The sequence below is a fragment of the Patella vulgata genome, chromosome 7 (genome assembly GCF_932274485.2).
Source record: "Patella vulgata chromosome 7, xgPatVulg1.2, whole genome shotgun sequence".
Taxonomy (NCBI): Eukaryota; Metazoa; Mollusca; class Gastropoda; family Patellidae; genus Patella; species Patella vulgata.
In genome coordinates this window covers 57836711-57850902 of record NC_065885.2, presented here as the reverse complement: position 1 = coordinate 57850902, position 14192 = coordinate 57836711, and the positions used below count along the sequence as shown (strand labels likewise).

General features: G+C 35.7%; 1 protein-coding gene across 2 annotated transcripts in view; it reads left to right on the top strand.

Annotated features, from left to right (window-relative positions):
* Positions 1–14192, top strand: part of LOC126827553 (OTU domain-containing protein 3) — a 29643-nt gene that overhangs the window by 13679 nt on the left and 1772 nt on the right. For both annotated transcript variants that reach the window (XM_050557022.2, XM_050557024.2), the window contains 6 exons: positions 6207–6355; positions 8267–8379; positions 9797–9919; positions 10933–11061; positions 11893–11986; positions 13746–13966. In XM_050557022.2, coding sequence (XP_050412979.2) covers positions 6207–6355; positions 8267–8379; positions 9797–9919; positions 10933–11061; positions 11893–11986; positions 13746–13966 — 829 coding nt within the window. The remainder of the gene's footprint in view (positions 1–6206; positions 6356–8266; positions 8380–9796; positions 9920–10932; positions 11062–11892; positions 11987–13745; positions 13967–14192) is intronic.

Here is a 14192-nt window from a genome sequence, read left to right as displayed (position 1 = left end):
GCTTTATAAAAGTATCAATAACTTAATATACAAATCATAATTATCTGTGGTTATCGATCAGCCTTTCATAAAATGTTAAGTCTATCTCTCGATAATGTTCATTACTGTAAACATGCTTCTTTGGATGCCACCTTGTAAAGATGCATTATGTAAAAGCTAAATCTGCCAATTGCAGGTCTTTCTTTATACCTTAAATGTTATATAAATTATTAATTAGACATTTATCAACTTACCAAAACCATAATCAACTTTCGATGCCATTGGATAGTTTAGATTTTCAACAGATTTAAACCCGATCTGTGAGTCAACGGCCGTTAATGATTACCGTAAAAATGGATAATCAAGACTTTATTTATTACCGCAACAACAGTAGCAATGACAATAACAAGCGTTATTGTAATGATGATATCTCGGCTCAGAGTGAAATAATTTGACTGAAATTTTCAACATATTCCCTTTTCATTATCTAATTTATTTAACTATTATATAGCGAGAACTCTCAGCTCTTTATCTAATCTTCCATAATGCTCCTTTAAATTTGGATAGTGACATGAAACAAAATGGAGTTTAATATCCTACTGCTCTGCTCCGACATGGGTTAATGAAGACAGGCATACGCCAGACAGGGAAATATTGCCCAGACACTGGCACTAAGACCTACTCTTATATATCGAATTCTAACTGCCATGGGTTTTTTTACATGTATGCCAATTTGTGTACAGTTAATCTCAGTTTTTATCCCATCCGAACCACTAGACAGCTGTCCTTGTCAGGCCCTCCATCCTGCACCACTGACAAGGGGAAACCTTATGCTCAAGCCGAATTATTGAAATTAAAATTGTACTATATGTTAATCCTGAGATCGAAATAAATGACCTAGTTTGTGTCGAGTGGACGTTAAACAAAACAAAACATTTTGAATCGAAAGAGCTCATGTAACCCAAGATACTATTTCACTGATTACACATAGTCCAATGGCAGCGTCACCACAAAATTGATTAAATTCGTTTGTTTTGGTTCATATTTTAAACGTGAATAGCCCTAATGTGAACCCAAATTTGAATCAGTTTTGCTTTGGTTCAAATTCTAAATGCGAACAGCCTTAATTGTTGAAAAAAGTATGGCTACAGTCCGTTTCAAATTCCCCCGCAATTTTTTGCTCAATTCTCATGCAATTTTCCGCTAAGATTTGCTTGGCAACACCGTCTTACGCCATGCTTTTCCACAAGGAAATGGACTCAAATTATTCACGCTAAGAAATAGCTAATGTTCCATCAAGTTTTTCTGTAGTAAATTTTTTTCTTGAAGCATTTCATTTATTTCTATTTTCTGATAGCCATGGAAGTCTTTTTATTTACGGCATTTGTAAAATCTACTTTCCTACCTAGCTGGGGCAACTTAAAACAACTCGAGCACTGTACTGTACATGTATATACATGTATTTGAACAAAAAGTATGGTTAATTATATATTATGTATATTGTCTGTAATGTGAACAGCCTTAATTGAACAAAAAGTAGGTTATTATTACTGTAACATGTCATTATGATCTTGTATGTTTTATTAAGATCTACTGATGCATAGAATGTTTTACATGTAGGAAAATATGATGTCTGCAGGGGCGGATTTAAGGGGGGCAGGGGGGATCTGGTGGCAATACACGATTTAATGTAGGGGGAGCTGGTCGCCTCACAGGATTTAATGGTGGGGGCAACTGGTCAAAACATACGATTTTATGTAGGTGTCAGCTGGTTGCAGTACACAATTTAATGTGGTGGTGCTCCGGTTGCAGGGGGGTTGGATGGCTGAATGGTTAGCATGTGCACGCTGTATCATAAAGCCTGTCATTGAGTCTACTGGCGTGGTTTCGAATCCCCATTGTACGTGACAAGGAGTAGGGTTGCCTGTCCAACCTCAGGGGTTTTCTCCGGGTCCTCTGGTTTCCTCCCACTGCTAAAGACCCCTACGCGCAAGCGAATTATTGAAATAAAATTAAACCATATGTTAGTCCCGAAATGACCTAGTTTGTGTCGAGTGGATGATAAACCCCATTTCTCTCTCTCTCTCTCTCTCTCTCTCTCTCTCTCGCTCTGGTTGCAACATAGGATATCATACGATTTAATGTGCGGATGACCTGGTCCCATCCCACAATTTAATGTGGGGTGACCTGTGGTAGTACAGTTTAATGCAGTGTTACCTGGTTAGGGCACGTGATTTAATGCTACCTAGTGCGACCTATTCCCATCCCGCAATTTAATGTGGGGTGACCTGTGGTAGTACAGTTTAATGCAGTGTTACCTGGTTAGGGCACTTGATTTAATGCGACATGGTCCCATCACACGATTTAATATTGGGATGACCTGGTCCCATCACACGATTTAATATTGGGACGACCTGGTCCCATCACACTATTTAATGTGGGGATGATCTGGTCCCATCACACGATTTAATATTGGGACGACCTGGTCCTATCACACGATTTAATGTGGGGGTGACCTAGTGGTAGAACGCAACTTAATGCGGGTGATGATCTGGTCCAATCACACTATTTAATGTGGGGATGACCTGGTCCCATCACACTATTTAATGTGGAGATGACTTGGTCCCATCACACGATTTAATATTGGGATGACCTGGTTCAATCACACTATTTAATATTGGGACAACCTGGTCCCATCACACTATTTAATGTGGGGATGATCTGGTCCCATAACACGATTTAATATTGGGACGACCTGGTCTTATCACACGATTTAATGTGGGGGTGACCTAGTGGTAGCACGCAACTTAATGCGGGTGATGATCTAGTCACACCGTTTAGCTGAAGAACTAAATTTACTAATCTTTCAAAGCATAGATTCTAAGTGTTATTTTTTTACAAACAAAACAAACTTTAAAACGTGCTACAACCACCAAAATCAAAGACCTCATTTATCCGTGCAAATTGATAAATACATGTAAAGGCAAAGCGTCTTTAATGCAACTGAAATTCACAAAGTGTGATGCATAAATTGAAGGCCTTTCAATAACCCCCACCCCTCCCCCCGCCTCCAAAGCATATACTTTTTTTGAACAGGCTAATATTAATGATGACTAGAAACAGATAACAAAATATAGGCCACTATTGCTTCATATTTTTCATATTTAATTCATGTACCGTCTTTTAAGTTTATGTCAATAATATTTCTGAATAAGTGACTCTTCGTTTATTTGATAGATACTGAATGAATGCGAAGCATTGAAGCGATCGGGATAAGAATATCATACATTTATGATGTTTAAACATTGTTCATCTTCTTTTATAACCCCTAGATAGCATCATAGTACCGGTATTAACAGGCCTTGTTTTTATATGCCCACATTGAAATGTGGTCGTATATTGTTGTCGCCCCCGTCCGTCCGTCGATCCGGCGGCCACAATTGCTTGTGGACACTCTATAGGCTAAAGTTAATATCTGATAGACTTTAAATTAATACACAGTGTTTATGATCATGAGACGAAGAAGGCTATTGATTTTCGATAATTACTGCCAGAGTTATGGCCCTTGATCACTTCAAAAAATCTTGTGGATGCTTTAGAGGTCAAAGTTAATATCAGATTGACTTTAAATTGAATACACAGTGTTTAAGGTCCTGAGACGAAGAATCCTATTAATTTCCAGCGATTTCCGATAATGTTTGCCAGAGTTATGGCCCTTGATCACGTTGAAAAATCTTGTGGTCGCTCTAGAGGCTAAAGTTAATATCAGATTGACTTCAGATTGATACAAAGAGTTTAAGGTCTTGAGACGAACAAGTATATTGATTTTCAATGAATCTTTATGACTTGGAACAGCTTAAGTTTTGTATACTAAACTTTAGCATGGGACAGAACAAATTCTAATGAGTTGTTACTCTTAATTAGATTTTAATGTATTATAAATGTTTCATAAAAAAGTAAAAATATGCGACAACTCTAGTTGACTGCCCGGACGATATAGCTGCTGTGGGCGTGTGTTTTGTTGCCTGGCAACCCATCTTTTTATTCAATTACAAAAAAATATACTGGTTGCAATTACAGTTTTAACAAATAGGAAAATACAAAAATACTTTTATAATGTAGGCAAGTTTGACTCCTTGAAAAACATTTCTAGCATGGGCTTTAGGCACACTGGCATGGCAAATATCTTAAAGGGAAAGTCCTGTAGTTTTCTTAATCTTGGTTTCGGTTTGATTGAGTTTAACGTCGGCTACATGTAGTTTGAGAAGAAGAATTGTTGGTCACTTTGTATAACTGAATAGAACTTTATAATTTATTCAGGGAGCCATGGTGACGCGGTGAGTAAGATGTTGGCTCGCTCACCTGGAGGTACTATGTTCGATCCCTCAGTTGACCTAGAAAGTTCATCAGGATTTTCAGGGTCTGGCATGGGAGAATGTATAGTCATTGGGATGGGACCAAAAACAGGTTCCATGTATACATTGGCATGCACGTAAATAAACCCTTTACGTAATACCGCTGTCTGGGCAAAATTTCTCTATATACCCATCTTCATTGGCCCAGCGGTGCAGAACAGAACCCCGATTTCATTTCATTTCAGAATTTAACCGTAAGCCAAAAAATCTATTAATTACCGGATAAATTTTACAATTCTCCTGATTTGATTTGTCCCATTCTGAGAAATCCTACACAAATAAGACTTTTTCTACGTTTCAGAATTTATCTGTAAGCCAAAAGATCTGTTAACTATGGGAGAAATTATACTCTTCACATGAAAAGATTTGTCTTCAGGGTAATATTTGCTTGTAAACCAACACATCTGTATTCTATAGAACAAATTATACCCATGACATTAAAGGATTACTGCTATAGATATAAAACCACAAATTAAATCCACCAGCGTGACCTAGCGTTACAATGATTCACCTTTAGTGTATTTAATTGCACTTAATTAGGATGGATTGCCCACTTAAAACATAATTTGTCAGGTGATTTTAAAAATCGTTCATAAACAAACACATATTATAAAGTAAAAACCCAAACTACATTACTCGATGTAAGCAAGGCCAAACAAATTTGATTTTTAGTTTTTCTGTTCTGATAAATAAATAGCTAATTGAATCATGTAAAAGATGTTTTGTTTCAATTTTGAAAAATTAAAACTAAAAGCTTGTGAACGGTGGACTCCAGTACTTTGGGTTTTTAAATTAATCTTTTTCCCGAAAAAATAAGTAGCAAAATATTAACAGGTGTTCCTGAAGAACAGGAAATCGAATTGGTGTGGCCTAATTAGGAAATAACATTATAAAAATATACTAAATTAATATATATATACAAGTAAAATAATGGTTGTAACATGTGTAAATTTTAGACGGAAAATAGTTTAAAATGTTTTGTGTCCCTCAGTCCAATGATTCAAATAAAAACTTCCTGTTAAAGTATCTAAGTCTCTAACTCAATATCATCTTTAACATTGAAAACACGAATTATTTGTCAATTTAAATCAACATTGATGTTGTGATTTTATCGTGAAAAGATGGGCTTAAAGACAAAATAATCATTTGACCATTGGTGCACGAATTGTGTACCATAATGCGTTTCATCGTCATTTGTAACAAAGGATTCGAAGACAAGACTAATGAAGATGGACATTCGCCATACAATGTGCTATGAGGAAAATTTTGCTCGGGCAGCGCCACTATGGCCTACTCTTATATCGAATTCCAACTGTCAAGGGATCTTTTACATGCACAGCAATGTATTCACTGGGCCTTGGTTTTTTTCCCATCCGAACAACTAGACAACTTTCCATACTGCACCACTGACCAGGGGAAATCATGATGGAAAATCCCGATGAATTCTCTCAGCCAATGCAGGGATTCAACACATGACCTCCAGACAAGAGAGCCAGTGTCTTACCCACTGTGGCTCCCAGAATTTGATAAAGAAGAGACTGAAACTCTGTGATCCCGTCTTAGAGTTTAAAACCCTATTTCATTTCATTCCAATGCGATTTTCTTTATTTTCTCTTACAGAAATTATTTTTTTGTGTGCACTGGGTGATCAGTTCGAAGGTCCATCTTTCCACTGATTGTAATGCCTGATGTTAAAATAACTAAATATGTTTTTTTCTCTTACAGAAATTGTTTATTTCATGCACCAGGTGATCAGTTAGCAGGTCCATCTTGCCTGATGCTAATATAAGTAAATATGTTTTTCTCTTACAGAAATTGTTTATTTCGAGCACTGGGTGATCAGTTAGAAGGGCATGGTAGGAATCATTATAAACATAGGATAGAGGTCACTAATTATATGTTAAAAGAACGAAAAGATTTCGAACCATTTGTAGAAGATGATGTACCATTTGAAACACACAGTAAGTACAGTGGTATTACTACAAGTTTCAGGGTCGTTGGCTGATTGGTCTAATATGTGGGCTTTAGATGATAAGGTCTGTAATTGAGTCATGTGGCAGGATTTTGATCCCAGGTCTTCCCGTTTCCTTCCACTGCTAAAGACCACTACGCGCAAGCATATTATTAAAAATAAAATTGTATGATAAAATGACATAGTTTTATTACATGGATATTAAACCCAATTTCTCCCTCACTCTCTCAGTACAAGTATATGAGGGTTCATGTTAGCCACTAGGACACTTAAATTTCAATAAGAATTTCCCCATTTATATAGATTCCTGGTGTTTCATCCATCAAAGGGTGAAACAAAACCATCTCTGCTATCAGAGCATGCATTTAGAAATATATTTTGAAACCTTGATGGTTTGTTAGCTATAGATAATCTGCTAGTATCTCACATATAGCAAACATTAAATGAAATGGGGTTTAATGTCCTACTGTTCTGCTCCGAACCGGGCTAATGAAGACGGGCATAAGCTATACAGTGTGCTATGAGGGAAATCTTGCCCGGGCAGTGGCACTACGGCCTACTCTTATAACGAATTCTAACTGCCGAGGGATCTTATATCGAATTCCAACTGCCAAGGGGTCTTTTACTTGCATGCCAATGTGTACATGGGCCTTCGGTTTTTCGTCCCATTCGAACCACTAGACAGCTGACAAAGGAGAACCATGCCTGAAAATCTGGATGAACTTTCTTGGGCAATGCAGGGATCGATTTACTTTTCTGTACCGACTGGGCTAACAAAGATGGCATTCGCCATACATGTATAGTGTTCTATGAGGGGAATTTTACCATGGCAGTAGCGCATCATATTGCTCTTATTTCGAATTTGAATTCTCTAGGGTTCTTTTACGTGCATGCTATTTACACAGGACCTCTGTTTTTATTCCTATCATTGAACCACTGTGGCTCTCAAAATTGCAATGAAATAACCCTTGTTGTGCAAACATTTTTATAAAGATTGAAAAAGTATCATCATTGATACTAATTTCAAACTAAGTTTTTAACAACATGTCTAAAGTCAAACAAAAAAAATAAAATGAAACTTGTAGTTGACCTATAGGAGGTTGGATGGCTGAATGGTTAGCACGTGTTATTGAGTCAACTGGCGTGATTTTGATTCCCCTGTTGTACGTGACAAGGAGTAGGGTCGCCTGTCCAATCTCACGGTTTATCTCCGTGTCCTCCAGGTTTCCTCCCACTGCTAAAGACCCCTACGCGCAAGCGAATTATTGAAATAAAAATTGAACCATGTGTTAGTTCCGAAATGACCTAGTTTGTCTCAAGCGGATGTTAAACCCCATTTCTCTCTCTCTTGGTTGACCTATATGTAAGTAAGCAGTTTTCTAGGTCAAGGACTGATAACATTTTTAAAAAGGAATTTAATTAAATTTTAAAAAAAAATGGCTTACATTTTTAAAACCCCAGCCAGCTAGCATATCTATATGACAAATAACTGGTGATCTTAGCATGACAAACATTTTCTGGGCAAAGGACTGATAACATTTTTGAAAAGGAATTTAATTGAATTTAAAAGAGAAAAATTGGGTTAGATTTTTAAAACCCCCAGCTAGCACATCTGTATGACAAATAACTGGTGATCTTAGCATGGCAAACATGTAATGTATTTATTTATTGATAATTACACTGTATATGAAATCTTAAATTGTGAAATACATGTATTCTAAAAATTCTGTCCTTTCATTTGCTAAAACTACATTTTTTTTTAATAGGATTTTAATCACAGCCAATGAAAATACTGAATTCTTAAAATATTGTTGTTTGTGAAATATTTATTTTAAATTTCCTTTGTTATAAATTGATGATCTACATGTATGTAGCCTAAATATATAAAATTTTATTACAGTTACGAACCTCAGAAGGTTAGGTACCTATGCTGGTAACGACGCCATCGTAGCGTTTGCTAGATTACAGTGTGTTAATGTAATGATTCATCAGTTGGGCAATAAACCTTTATTGGTAAGTTACCATACTTATCACTAATGACACAATGTTATTGGTAAGTTACCATAGTTACCACTAATGATACAATGCTATTGGTAAGTTACCATAGTTACCACTAATGATACCACATTATTGGTAAGTTACCATAGTTACCACTTATACAACATTATTGGTAAGTTACCATAGTTACCTCTAACGATAAGACCTTATTGGTAACTGATAATACCTTTACTGGTAGGTTATCAGTTACATGTACCAATAATGATAAAATATTAATACTTGTAAGTTACCATAGTTACCACTAATGATAAAACCGCTACTGGTAAGTCATTAGTTACTAGTAATGATAAAATATTAATACTGGTAATTTATAAGTTGGCTTTAATGATGAAACCTTTACTGGTAAGTTACCATATTTACTAATAATGAAAAAATATGTATTGGTAAGTTACCAGTTACCATTAAGGATGAATATTTTACTAGTAAGATATCAGTTACCAATAATGGTAAAATATTAATACTAGTAAGTTATCCGTTACCAATAATGATTAAATATTTAGTAAGGTCATTTAAACTAATGCTCTGGTTCTCTGACATTCCTTCCAAAAAAGTGGGAGTTTTTTTGGGGTGTTTTTATTTTGCCAAAGTAATGTGTACTAAAATTACTTATCACAAATAGATCATTTCAAGGTTTCACAATAATTTTTAATTTATATATCTAGACTTTACTGTTACTGTTATTGTATGCTAAACTGAATACAATTTTTTTTACAAGCAGTAACTACTAAATGTCGTCTTGCTCTGTTAACACACGTCTTTATGAACATGTGCAGAAATCCAATCTGATTGAAATCCGACCTGACTGAAATCCAATCTACAATGTATGCAGATGTGACTGGATTGCATGGGACTGAATGATGAAAATTATTTATATTTCGCCTTGTTTTAATTTGTTGTCTAAAATACGACTCTATAGATATCGAAGGTCATTTGAATGAATGACAAATCTATTTATTTTTGACTTAGTTTTATTTGTTGGTGTACAGCACTATAGACTATAGATATTCCCTATAATGCAGTGCATATGTGTCACAAAGTGGGTAGGATGTCATTGAGTCAACTGGTGTGGTTTTGATTCCCTGGTTGTCCATGACAAGGAGTAGAATCGCCTGTCCAACCTTGTGGGTTTTCTGCGGGTCTTCCGTTTTTTTTTCTCACTGCCAAGACCCCTAAATGAAAGCAAATTATTGAAATAAAATAAAGCCATATGCTAGTCCTGAAATGACCTAGTTTGTGCCAAGTGGAAGTTAAACCCCAGTTCTCTCTCTCTCTCTCTCTCTCTCTCTTTACAGTGAAGTCCCGTTGTACTTTCAAACTTTATCTTTGGCACTTCTCGTGATACAATAGCTGACTTTATATGTTTTATTTTTAGATCCAAGGCAGCAAGAATACAAAGTCCCGACAACTACATATAGCATATCATAATGGTGACCATTATTCTAGTGTTCGTAAAATGAACGATAACACGGAATCACCAGCTAATATTCAACTTCAGGTAAACATTTATTATTGTTCAGGCCTCACCAGTTTGATTTTATGTTCTTGAAGGCCTTGATAAAGAAATAACCACTTGAATCATATGAAAGATGTTTTGTTAAAAATTTAAAAACTTACAAATTTGGAACTAAAAGCTTTTGAACTGCATAACCATGTAACTTGGGTTTTTAAATAAGGAAGTTTTTTAGAGGTGTTCCCGTTGAACAGAAAATGAAATTGTTGTGGCCTCAATTGAAAAGCATTATTGCCCATGGTTGACAAATTGTTATGAAATATTTCCTGGTGATAATAAACACTGTTGATTATTGCCCATGGCTGATAAATTGTTATGAAATATTTCCTGCTCATAATAAAAACTGTTTATTATTTCACAGTAAGAGAAAAGAAATACAGTTTAACGTCCTTCTTTCCTGCACCAACTCGTGCAGTGCATGAAAAAAGGTCTACGTCATGCAGATTTCTGCCCATTCTTCAACAAATTCCAAATGTCTAGGATTCTTTTACATGAAGGGGGGTTGGATGGCTGAATGAATGGTTAGCACGTGCGCGCTGTATAATAAAGTCTGTCATTGAGTCAACTGGCGTGGTTTCGATTCCCCAGTTGTACGTGACAAGGAGTAAGGTCGCCTGTCCAGCCTCGTGTTTTTCTCGGTGTCCTCTGGTTTCCTCCCACTGCTAAAGACCCCTACGCGCAAGCGAATTATGGAAATAAAATTGAACCATATGTTAGTCCCAAAATGACCTAGTTTGTGTCGAGTGGACGTTAAACCCCATTTCTCTCTCTCTCTCTCTCTCTCTCTCTCTCTCTCTCTCTTTTACATGAATTTGGGACCGCCTCGGTTTTCTTCCCATGCGATACAACTAGACACTGGTCCTTGCCATGACCACATGATATATCTGAGTTGTAGTGTAAGTGTTTCCCCCTTCAGACAATATGTAGTAAGATATTTTTCTGCCATTGATGACAAGCCATTTGTATCTGTTCTCCATCTTAAACTTGTATATATTTAGGATACTGAAGAAAAAGAAAAACATGTATACTCTAATGGTTATTCTGATCACCATGGTAACAAAATGGCAGCAGCTATCAGAAGTATAGAAGATATTGAACGTGAAGTAATGGTAGCTTCAGGTTGTACGGTATGATAATTGTTATTTTTTTCAGCGTTTATTGACAATATTTTTATTATCTTGTAAAATGATATGTTTTAAATATTTGCTCGCTTTATTTACCTTTATATTGTGGTTGGTTTTGAAATGTGGTCACTGTTCAATGACTATTTTTATTATGTGTTTTCAATTTTTAGTTTCCAGCGATTTATTTACTGACTTGTTGAAATCCAAAACAAATTATTTTGGTTCTTATATTGTGTTTTATTTTGAAATGTGGCTACCGGTACTATTGCTTTGTGGTTGAAATTATATGTGTTCAGTGCTTCCCCTGTCGTACATGTACATAAATTTTAAATAATTTGTTTGGATTTCTGAATAGGGTCAGGAAAATTTGTTGTCTCTTTATAAAGACGATATAATTTTAGACATAATTATTCCATCTCTTTTTTGATTCAAATTTAAATTAAGGAATAAATTAAAGGGACAATAACACTTTTGCTGGCTTGACAGCTCCAAAAAATAAAAAATAGCCTTATTCTAAGTACTAGATGTGTTAGTGTCCTACCTGTTGTGTAAATTATCCATTAAATCCTATTTTACTTGTCCAAAGGGTTCAAAAATATTTTTAAATCCAAGTCACATTTGAAAAGCTTTATGTCAGGCTTTTCAAATCATTTACTTGAATTTTTCCAATTTTTTAAATTAGGTGTGTTAAGATGAAATTTGTATCATCAATTAATTGGAATATTGTAAAATAGTACAATTTGTTGACCAGAATAAAGATTGGGACATATTATTCAGTTACAACAAGAGTGGTAGTGAGCCTTTAATATGGTATAAATGTTATATAAATTACAGGATTTAAATCAAGTAAAAGAAATATTAGAAGATTGTGAATATGATTCCGATTTAGCTATAGCCAATCTCTTACAAATAATGGACATTGGTAATGGTAAGTATTTCAATATAAGCTAGTGCTAGAGATGATTTTATTCTCTGGTTAATCGCTCATACCAATCTAATTAAAATATAGATCTATATTTCGTTCCGTTTTTTATATTTTCGATGGCCTACACTACATGTAGATCTAACAAGTTATAGTGTGAGTTCATGTTCTACGACGTCAGGTACCAAGCAAGCGACATTTGACCCGATTACGTCAGTCATTCGATTAACCAATTATCGACCGCCATGTATTTTTTATCTACTTTTGCTTTGTTTTGATTTCTATTGCCGCAAATGTCTACCCACAGTTCTGCGCCAAAAAAGTCAAACGCTTGATTCGACAGACCATTTGATTTCAAGCAGAACACGCGTTAAATAACAATGCTTCCAGATCCAAGTGTAGTAAAGACAAGTAAAATCGAAATTTTGAACTATAAAAACGAAACGAAATTGGATCTGTGTTTTAATCAGATTGTCGCTCATACTGAATTGGATTGTGATGTGTAATAAAATGAAATGAAATGGGGTTTAACATCCTACTATTCTGCTCCGAACTGGGCTAATGAAGATGGGCATACGCCATACAGTGTGCTATGTGGGAAATTTTGCCCGGGCAGCGGCACTACTGTCCTACTCTTATATCGAATTCCAATTGCCACGGGATCATTAACATGCATGCCAGTGTATAGATGGGACCTCTGTTTTTCGTTCCATTGACAAGGGGGAACCACGCCGGTAAATCTGGATGAACTTTCTCGGTCAATGCAGGGAGTATCATTATACACTTTTACCATAACATATTTAGAGCTCTGGGCCCTTATTCACGAAAACTTAAACTAAGATACAATCGCAATTTTAAGAAATACTGCAATTCGATTGGCTGACCAATATGCAAATTGGATATATGCAAATTGATTTTACTGGTCAGCCAATTGAATTGCAGTATTTCGTAAAATTTCGATTGTATCTTAGTTTAAGTTTTCGTGAATAAGGGCCCAGGTTTATCTCAATTGATTTTTTACGCTGAAATGGATTGGGACAGGAATATTTTCGGTATTGTTTCAGGGGTTGATTATCACTTGATTCTCAAAATCCAACATCAACCCCATTTATTGACAATTGAATAAAATGGTCTTATCAGATATTTTTATAGTCAGTAACTAGAGTTATCTCCCCTTACATATATGTTGTTGAAGATTCATCACCGTTTTGTTCACATTATTTAAAGCGGGATGAAAGTCATAGAACTTCCATCTTTCCATTGTTCAATTCGATCATATTTGTCACGTATCGAATGACGGATTTCGTCCACACAAGCCTCAATACGATGCACCATAGTGTAATCAGTCCCGGATAATCATAAAATGTAATTAGCTTTTATTTCATAAGGTCTCGTATCCCTTCATCACTACAGATTTTATCACCACCACGACAATAACAATTTTACATTTTTTGTACTCCAAGGGTGACATCTTAATAGATAATTTCATAATGTTACCAACTGGCATGAAAAGTGAGACAGAAATTCTTTAGAAATAACACCAAGAATTGATTCCAACAATTACTGTTTATTGTATTTTTCGGTGTATTAGGCGCATGTGTAGATAATGCGCAGGGGGACTTTGGCAGAGGTGTTTCAGGAAAAAATAAAAGAGCATGGTTTAGGACACCCTTCTCCAGCACCTTGTGACGTTTCGAATAGAGTTCTCTTGTCTTTATGAAGCACTGACAATTCCCATTGAATGAGATGCTTTATTTTTAAATAGTTGAAGAAGATACCAGTTCTGTCGCATCACAACGAACGTCTACGGACAGTGGTATATGGTCAGAAAGTGGAACAGCGACCAGGATATTCGGTGACGATCATTCACGGTGTCAGACACAACCAGTACATTTCAGGGATAATAGTTATGGAGGTAGTTCCGGTTATGGTTCAATTAGTAGCAATAGATCATTAGGTGGAGCCATTCCTAAAAAAGATATCAAGGTAAAGTTAATATATCTAGTTACCTCCCTTACTTTACTTAGTATGAAATGGAATCAGGTTTTATGTCCTACTGTTCTGCACCACTTGGGTGAATGAGTAAAGCGCTGGCTCACTAACCAGGTGGAGCTATTCCTAAAATAGATATCAAGGTGATGTAATTAATCTAGTTATCTCCCTTACAGTACTGAGTGTAAAATGAAAAAGGGTACTTTCTGCACCAACCGGG